The sequence below is a fragment of the Eschrichtius robustus genome, chromosome 20, assembly GCF_028021215.1.
Source record: "Eschrichtius robustus isolate mEscRob2 chromosome 20, mEscRob2.pri, whole genome shotgun sequence".
Taxonomy (NCBI): Eukaryota; Metazoa; Chordata; class Mammalia; order Artiodactyla; family Eschrichtiidae; genus Eschrichtius; species Eschrichtius robustus.
In genome coordinates, this window is record NC_090843.1 from 56,246,694 (window position 1) to 56,256,485 (window position 9,792).

The window sequence follows — 9,792 nt, forward strand, 5'->3', positions numbered from 1 at the left end:
GGCGCGAGAGGGGGAGCAGAGAGCCCCAATGCAAGGAGGGGCCGGTCCCATTGGCTGCACCAATGTGCGATTCTCAGGTCCCCAAGGTTAAGAAAGGCAAGGCAAGAGGAAGATGACCAAGATGGCGGAAGACGGGACTCTCCGCCATGCCAGGAATGGTTGAAGACCCAGAGACCTCAGGTTAGAGGACCTGGGGCTGAGGAGAGAGCAACAGTCACCTCCTTAATGTCTGCCAAAGGGTCTCTCCCCCTTCCAGGCTCTGAACCTCTTGAGGCTGCCTTCATCGCAGATGCCCGTCGGCACACACGTGGCCACACCAAGTGTCTGTCCGTGGGCACAGGCTCCACTCCTCTACTCGGGACCCCAGACACCCAGTCCCCACGAGCTTCTCTCTCTTTATATAAATCTCAATACTACCAAGACCAGAAAGCCTTCACCCAGGTCAGTGAGAATCAATCGCTCTCCTTAGCCTGCCTACTTAGTGAAAAAAAAAAACTAGTATTTGAGAAATTTCTGATGTGTGTTGCTCAGCAAAGAAGAAATTCTATTACAGCTTTCAAGTAAACATCCAAAACAAGCCCAGGGGTTGCTAAACATTTATCACCGGTGATGGAAAATTAACCAGAAGGTTCTAAAGGTGCCTGGGCTCAAGACCCCTGAAGGCTGAGACTGGCGCACACACATTTTGCTGGGAGAGTGGGGAAACAGCCTTCGGGAACGGGCTGCCTTAGATTCAAATCCAGGCTCCACTACTATCTGACTGCGTGACCTGGCATGTGCAGCTTCCCCTTCCTGAGCCTCCATTTCCCCATCTGTAAAACGGGGACATGGTCTCATGGAATTCATGGGGTGGTTGTGAGAATTCCACGAGATAACATAGAAAGTATCTAAATGTAGGCGTGGCATGTAGTACGGGCTCAGTGGTGACTGTTTTTATTGTTTATATGTCATTATTAACAGTAAACATTTTTACATGACTTTACTTCCCTGAAATGCAAAACCCTTCGTCATGAAAATGGTGATAGCACCGCTGACATCATAAGGCTGTTCAAAGATTAAATTAAATGAAATAACAGATGTACATCTAGGCACGTCACAGATGCTCGGATAAGTAACAGCTATTATTATTCTGATCCTACACTTTAACCTGGGGGCCGAGTGTGACGATGGCTCCGTAAATTTTTTCTTTTTAATTTATTTATTTTTGGCTGTGTTGGGTCTCTGTTGCTGCGCGCAGGCTTTCTCTAGTTGAGGTGAGCGGGGGCTACTCTCCATTGCGGTGCACGGGCTTCTTATTGCGGTGGCTTCTCTTGCTGCAGAGCACAGGCTCTAGGCATGTGGGCTCAGTAGTTGTGGCTCCCAGGCTCTAGAGTGAAGGCTCAGTAGTTGTGGCTCACGGGCTTAGTTGCTCGGCGGCACGTGGGATCTTCCCGGACCGGGGCTCGAACCCGTGTCCCCTGCATTGGCAGGCAGATTCTCAACCACTGTGCCACCAGGGAAGTCCCGGCTCCGTAAATATTAGCGGAACACGTTAATAAGAGAGAAAAAAATGGTTTTGAGCAGTCAGGCTTGGGTTCTCCAAAAACAAGAAGAGGCTAACCAGCTACCAGCTGGCCATCGGGTGGAACTGACCGGTCTGGAGGGGACGCTCACGCCCCGCTGGTCCCCTCTCAGTCTGTAGCAAAGGCCTGAGACGCAGGCGCCTCCCCCTCTGCTTGTGAGGAGGAGGGGAGCCCTTTCTCCTGGAAAAATAATGAATGGCTTTTCTAACTCCCTGACAGTGTTAGAAAGAGAGAATGTGCAAAAAGAAAGGACTTCCCAGGGATGCACTGGGACACATTCTGAGACGGATTTATTACTTTCGGCTGAAACGGAGGCGATATATTATTGTCTGTGACTCTGCATCTGCTCATTTGCACATCAAAATGGACATGCCGTGAGGCTATTAACGATGGCTTTGGAGATATTGCAATGTCTTTGCAAATTACTATCAATAAAAAACAAACTGGCTATGGAGAAGTTACTATTTTTCCCCTAGTAAACTTACTGACATTTTATTCCATTATGGATGTTGTCCAAGGTATAATGAAATGCTGAGTGATTGATGGGGCCTCCTGCGGCTTCCAAGGCTTGCCTGCCGGATCCCCTTACAGGGGGATGGCGGGCTGCCCGGGCCGCAAAGAGACGCTCTCTTTGTCTGCAACCCCAGCAGCTGTCCCGTCCCCCAGGGAGGCCCGCCTGGCTGTGCGGGGCCCACAGAGCCCCAAGAAGGGAAGGGGGCCCCCAGAGGGTCCTCAGGCCAGTGCCCGCCTCTCCCCACTTTCTCTGAAGATCTCCAGCCAGGATACCACGGCCTCTCCCAGAGGGCGGATTCTTCCTCCAATCCTGGGGGATATTCAAGATACTGAATAACCTATTGGGGCGGGCCACAAACCTGTCAGAATTATCACCATTCAACACCAGAACCTGACTGCTTCCGCTGTACCAGGCATTAACCCTTCACTTGCTAGGTTTGGGGGTCACCAGGGAGGGTCAGCTAGAGCATCAGAGTGTGGAGGGCACTCAGGGGCTCAGGGCAGAAACTGGTGGTGTATAACGGGTGACGATCGGTCCTGTTTACATCACACCATGATCTCCTCAGCGTTCACTGCAGCCTCTTCCATCGCCTCTCTAAATGATGACTTAAGGGGTACCCACTGGTTCTCCTGGATATACGTCTTCTATACACAGGGCTATAACCAGGTCACCCTGAGTCCTCCCCTCTGCTGCCCAGTCACCCTGAAGCCAGGTTACAAAGAACTTGTCACTTCTGTCTAATGAGCCCCAAGCCCTTTGCACGTGCCTCTATGATGCCTTGGTCACACTGTGGGGTAATCATTCGGGTGCATATCTGATTCCACCACCAGACTGAGCTCCTCAAGTGCACAGTGATAGCACACATGGAGACTCATACGTGGGTCCTCAGTAAGTGTGGATTGAGAGAAATAAAAAGAGGAATCATGGCTAATTTGCCCAAGGTCATAGAGCCAATAACTGGCAACACCAAGAGAGAAACCCAGGTCTGTTTTCAAAACTTGTGCCCTTTCCATGCCTTCTTTCCAAGAAATCCATGGCAACTTTGTTTAGTCACTTCCAGTTTAGTCTAAATGAGTTACACTGGTGTAGCCTGCATAGACACCCAGCTTCTAGATGTGTTGGGGGAGAGTTTACAGAAATTTTATCTATATGAAATGAGCTACAGAACCCGTCCCTCAATTCTCCCTCATTCTTACGTGGAAGCCTTGCTGAGGAATCCCACACGAGGGCTATGACCTAGAGGATTTCAGATGAAACTTCATTCCAAGGAAGTTTCTTTCTTGTAGAAGGCAGAGTCCCCCAGTCTTCATTGTACTGGGCCGCCAGACTCATCCTCCTAAGGCTCTTGCCTCATCTTCTTCTATATCCTGCCACTGAGGACTCTAAGCTCCAACTACACTTCTTATACTCAGGATAGCAGTTCTCCTGTGATTTGCGGTACAGGACCAAATGGGGTGGTGACAGGGATGCTGAGACACTGACTGAGGTCAGTCACCGCCCAACGATAGCTATGACACTCCCTGGGTGCCCACTTCACACAGGCTCAGTTAACTGGGCCCTGCATAGTCTGGATAACTTGGTGTAAAGAGTCCCGACCTGGAACCAGGCTGACCCCATGATGGAGTCCCAGCTGCATGACTCTGGCGGTCTGATCAGTGCCCTGCCCGTGTCTCCGCGGCCTTGCTGCCTCCAGGCTGCACCCTAAGATCCATGTTCTACCCTCGCTCCAAGCCCCCACCTGCTCCATAACGTACCGTTTACTGACCACCTTCTCTTCCCTGTCTCACTTCCCACTCCCTACCAGTGTTCCTGGGATCACATCCTAAATTAACCAAGTCCATTTGAATCCTGGTTTCAGGGTTTGCTTCCGGGGAACCCAAACTAAGAGAATGACCTTGGGGAATTTAAGTAATAATAGCTGCCAGTTCCTGAGTGCCGGTGAATACATCAGGACCCCTAGCCCAGCGGTCCTCAGCTTTTGCGTGCATGAGAACCACCTGGAGACCGTGCTGCTCCAGGCTGCCGGCCCCGCCCCAGAGTCTGGGACTTGGTACGTCTGAGAGAACCTGAGAAGCTGCACTTGCAACAAGCTCCCAGGTGATCCTGAGGCTGCCGGTCTGGGACTCTGCTTCGCAAACCGCTGCTCTATATTATCACATTTAATCCTCACCATAACCCTGGGGCAGGTATCTCAACCTCCATTTCCAAGGAACCCAGAGAAATTACGAGACGTGGTCACCCAATAAACCTGGGGCTGAGCCAGGATTCAAGCCGAGGTCTGTCTCAGCTCTAAGATGCTCGCACATCTCAACCTCCAGCCACATGCGAGCCCAGCTGGGGAGCGAGCAAAACTCCAAAGGGCTTCCCCTCCCAGGCCCCTCCTGTCTGCCTCGGAGCCGGGGGAAGGGGCGGTGTGGGAAGGCCATGGGCTCTCAGTGCCTACTTCTTGGGCTGCCGCCAGGGCCAGGGAGAGGGGACGCCAGTCCTGTGCCCCCGAATGGGGCTCCTGGGAGTAGCTCCCATATAGGCAAGGGGACCCAGGGCTGAGCACCTACCTTGGCTGCTGGTGGCTGGCCTGGGGGCCTCGGGGCCCAGGGCGGGCGGCCCCTGGGGGTCCCCCATGAAGTGGTGGAACCAGCGGCGCCGCAGCTGGCGCAGCTCTGAGTTGCGGCTGCGGAGCCAGCGGGGGCCGGGCCGGGGCCGGGCCAGGGGGCCCCGCAGCACGTCCACGCCGAGCAGCAGCTCTGGGCTGACCCGGGGGTCGTGCAGGGCTCTGCTGTCCAGCAGGCCCACGCCCAGCGCCACGGCGGCCACGGGCAGGGCCTGCAGGGGACCGGGGGCGCGGGGGCCCGGCGGGAGGCCCACGCGGGCCCGCTGCAGCAGCAGCAGGCTGCCGGTCATCAGGTAGGCGGCTGTGAGGAAGAAGAGCAGGAACTGCGTCCGGCGGAGAAACTTCTGCAGTCGGAAGAAAGGTTTGGCCATGCCCCTGGGCGGCAGGGCTCCCGGCTGGAGCCCAGGGACGGCTCCTAGCACCCAGGCGGGAGGGAGGCCGGGGCCTGCGGAGGTGTCATCCCTGCATCCCGGCACCAGCCTGTGCTCTCCCGGGGTTACTCTTCCTCCCGCCTGGTTTTCAGCAGGTGCTCAGATGGCACCATCACTTAACTCCGGCCCGGACCCTGCAGCTGCAGCTTCTGCCCAAGTGTCACAAACTTTGCCATCCCTGGGCTCTAGCGACCCTCGTCTCCAGCTTATAAATCTGGAAAAGAAGAGAAAGGGCACTTAGATGCAATAGGAGGGTCCACTTCTCCCACTGCCCCAGGGTCAGGCGCCCTGCACTCCTGGGCTCTGTTTGCCAAAGGGAACAGCCGTGTTGCAAGAGCACACGGGTCTGCCACTGCACGACTGTGTGACATCAGGTGGGTTACTTCACCTCACTGGGCCTCAGCTTCCTCATCTGTAAAAGGGGACTAACACTCTTTCCCGGAGCGGTAGGAAGATCCAATAATGACAGCAGCAGCAGAGGTAGGTTTAAAAAGGATAACCAACAAGGGTCTACCGCATAGCACGGGAAACTCTGCTCAGTGTTATGTGGCAGCCTGGATGGGAGGGGAGTCTGGGGGGAGAAAAAAAGAAAGAAAGAAACACCTTCCACTCCCATCAAGAAAAACCAAAAAAACCCCAGAAAAACCCACAGCAGGGTCTTTGTACTGAATCCTTACCTCACGCCACACACTGAGCTAAACGCTTTATGCATCATTTCATTTAACCCTCACACCAACCCAGCGAGGTAGATACTGTACAGTACTATCCCCATTTTACAGATGAGGAAACTGGGGCAAAAGGAGGCAACGTAACTTTCCCAAAGTCACACAGCTGGTGAGCAGAGGAGCCAAGGTTTGGAACAGTCTGCATTCAGAGCCTGGACTCTGAACTGACACGTGGCCCAGCCTATAATGAGACTCCACCACCTACATGTGCACCCAGACCAAGGTATGAGTATACAGCAGGTGCTCAATACGTGCGTGCAATCTGCTGACTCCCCGGGTGCCTAGGGGCTGCAAACTGTCTTTTGGAAATGCTTCTACAGACGTGGGTCGGTTTTTTATTTATTTATTTATTTATTTATTTATTTATTTATTTATGGCTGTGTTGGGTCTTCGTTCCTGTGCGAGGGCTTTCTCCAGTTGTTGCAAGCGGGGGCCACTCTTCATCGCGGCGCGCGGGCCTCTCACTGTCGCGGCCTCTCTTGTTGCGGAGCACAGGCTCCAGACGCGCAGGCTCAGCAATTGTGGCTCACGGGCCTAGTTGCTCCGCGGCATGTGGGGTCTTCCCAGACCAGGGCTCGAACCCGTGTCCCCTGCACTGGCAGGCAGATTCTCAACGACTGCGCCACCAGGGAAGCCCCCGTGGGTCGGTTTTAACACAGGAGAGGGCACACGGGGAGAGAGTGGGCTTGCATAGTCTTTCCAGGCTTCCTGAAGGCAGGAGGCCAGGGCAGGAGAGTGCCCCAGGCCATGCACCTGCCAAACGGGGCTGGGCACCTGGTGAGGTGAAGGGGGGAGGGCTCTCAGAGCAGCCTTCCTGGGTGCCCCTCTGCGCCCCAGGACTCAGCTCTCACGCTGGGCTTTGGTTTCCTTTGGCGGCGCCTCTGAAGTCCACTGTCAGGGGTTCGCAGAGGGTCCCGCAGCTGCTGTGAGCCGGGCTGCTGGGTGAGGACGGCCCTTAACACAAGGACAGGCTTGTCCCGGGGAGAAAGACTCCTAGGAGCGTGACTAAGCCGCTGCCTGTAACAAGGCCCGGTACCCCCGCCAGGGCCCCACGGCCCCTCAATGGCTGCTCTGTGCCCTACGGACGGCGGCTGGGTGTGAGAGGAAAGACAACGTTTGGGCTCTTGTGGCCTGGCATTCCAGGGTCCTGGGAGGGGCCCAGACCAGCATGACCCTTTCTGATTCAAAGCTGAGAGCTGCCAGGTTCTGAGGCTTCTGGGGAGGGCAGGATCTGGGAATATGGGGGTCCGGTGGGTCCTTTAGGCTGGGGCAGGGGTGGCTGGCTAGGGAATCAGCAAATGAAGGTGGAATTAAACCCTGAGTCTGGGAGCCCTTCCAGACGGGTCTCCAGAGCTTTTATTTCCTCTCTAAGCTGATGTGTGCCAGGCCCACCCCAGCCAGCCTCGTCAGATTTGTAGAACCGCAGAGAAAATCCCAAGAAATCCTGACTGATCTCCCTGCCTCTAGCTTTGGCCCCTCCAATCCATCCTCTGCAAGGCTGCCAGGGTGATCCTACTAACACACAAATCTGATCATGGCTCTCCCCTGCTTAAAACCCTTTTCAATAGCTCCCCATGGCTTTGGGATAAACTCCAAGCTCCTTAGCATGACATACAAGGCCCCCTTCCTGATCCAGTCCAACCAGCTCATCTCTCGCCAGACCCTTTCCTTCTGCTTCCCCATGACGTGTGCACATGTGCGTGTACACACACACACACACACACACACACACACACACACAGAGTCCAGCAGAGCGACCACACGGCGCATCTGCCCTGGTGCCTTTGTACACAATGCATTTGATGTCTTTTTCTCCCTCTTTGCCTGGTGAATCCTTGTGTATCTTCCAAGAATCAGCTCAGGTGCCACTTCCTCCGAGAAGCTCTCCCTGACCACCACCCACACACTGGTGTAGATTTCTCTGTCTTCCCACAGCCCGTGCTGACCCCCATCCCAGCATTCACCACGCTGAGATGATTTTAATTGTCCCTGTACTTGTCAATCATCCTTGCAGGACTGCGACTGACTCAAGACTAGAGGTCATGCCCTATGCATCTTAGTAACCCTGGCCCCCAGCATGAGCCCCAGAAGCACAGATGCTCAGCCATCTCTGTTTCTGAACACATTTTAAAAAAATGAACGAGAAGATACATTGATAGGCGAATCATGATATCAGAAACCGCCTCCTGTGGGGGTCAGGGCAATGAAATCTCAAATTCCCGTTATCCAGAGCTGTGGGAGCCTCGCCGGAAACACGGGAGATGGAGTAATACGTAAGCACAAAGGACACAGCTTCACCACTTCAGGTCTTACAGATACATGGAAATTAATAAGGGTGCCTGAGCTTTATATGTTATCCTTCTTGTGTGGTCATTCTAGGAAGAGAGGTTTCCGGATCTGCTTGCAAAAGGCTTCTGGTTACAAGATCGGGATTCTATCAGTGAAAAATCCTATAAAACTAAAATATAAGGGGAGAGAGGATGCCTGCTGTGGGAAGAAAGGTTCTGATGAGATGGAGCCAACAGGTGGGCAATGGATCAGAAGTTCAGAATTTTGAAGCCAAGACCCAGCCAGAATTCCATACGCATTTGTATACAGGCTCTGGGAGCACACTACAAAGGACACGGTGGGATGGGGCACTGTCAGGGCTGATCGCACCCGGGTTCCCCAAGCGCCCCCCACCAAGTCCTCTCTAGAGCCACCCCTTCCCAGAGGGGCCTCTCCTGGTCTGGGGAGGTGGGCACTGGACGTGGGGGCAAGGGGCAGCTACTTTCACGCCAGCGCTCAACGACCCTGGCCTCCTATAAGGCAGGCTGCCACTCTGAACTTCTAACATCGCGAAGCCGATTCCCAGCCCGGAACACCTGCCACATCAGGAACCCATCCCCCTGCCCAGACTTCCACCCCACTTCCCACTGATATTACATTTGTTAGTCGTCCCCCATCCTCTTCCACGCTCTCCCCCAGGGCACAGATGACACCCGATTTCTCGCCACATCCCCAGATCCTAGCACACATCCGGCAGGGCAGTGCCCGTAAAAATGTTTGTTGAGTGACTGAACCTGAAAGAGGCCTGGGGTGGGGGTGGGGGTGGGGGGCTGGGCCATGTACAGAATCTGCACAAGGGCTCACAGCCAAGCCACAAGGCAGCTGCGCAGCAGAAGCAGCCAGCACCTGGGGGGCGTATGTAGCCGCTGCCCATCAGCTGTGCCGACTGTACCCCAAGGCCAGGAGGCCCTCCATGAGAGCAAATCCACCTTGAGCAAGTCACTGCACAGGGCAGAGCCTCAGGCTCCTCATCTGTTAAATGGGGGTAAATAGGCATTGTCGTGGGATCGAATCAGGGAGTAAACCTTCTGTTACCTACAGCCTTCAGCTTACAAGTGCAAAAGAGGCAAACATGGAGACGCTGGAGGAGAGGCCTGCAGCAGCTGAGCTGTGGGGGGAATCAGCCACCCACACCTCCTCTCAGCCTCCAACTCCCTGGGGTGGGCGCACTATCCCAGTCTTACTTGAAGCTGCCCCCGTGCTAAGACAGCTGTCAGCAATTGCTTGCTTTTTCAATGCCACCATTTATGAAGCACTTGCAGCGTTGAATAATCCGGCTAGACTGGGTTGTGTCTTTCACCTGTACCATGTCATTTACTCCCATCTCCCGCCGAGGCAGGTGCCCTGATCACCCCCATCTGAGGGCCCAGGTCTCTAAAGCTCAGCTGGGTGAAGCGCCTTGGCCAAGGCCAGACAAACCAGGACCGGAATTCAGACCTGGCTCGCTGCTCCAGGAGCCCACCCCATGCCCACTAAGCTTCCCGCCTCTCTCCCCACACCAGCTTCACATGAGGCAAGGCTGATCCCTGAAAGGGGTTTAGTGTGCCTCCATCACCACCTTTTTGAAAACATGCCAGGATGAAGTTCCCAGACATGGCGCCTCACACGGTGTCACCCCCCC

General features: G+C 54.7%; 1 protein-coding gene across 1 annotated transcript in view; it reads right to left on the reverse strand.

Moving 5' to 3' along the window:
* WSCD1 (WSC domain containing 1) overlaps positions 1-5,058 on the reverse strand; it is a 30,251-nt gene extending 25,193 nt beyond the window's left edge. Inside the window, exon 1 of the mRNA XM_068531078.1 lies at positions 4,632-5,058. Coding sequence (XP_068387179.1) covers positions 4,632-5,058 — 427 coding nt within the window. The remainder of the gene's footprint in view (positions 1-4,631) is intronic.
* Positions 5,059-9,792: the final 4,734 nt, after the last annotated feature.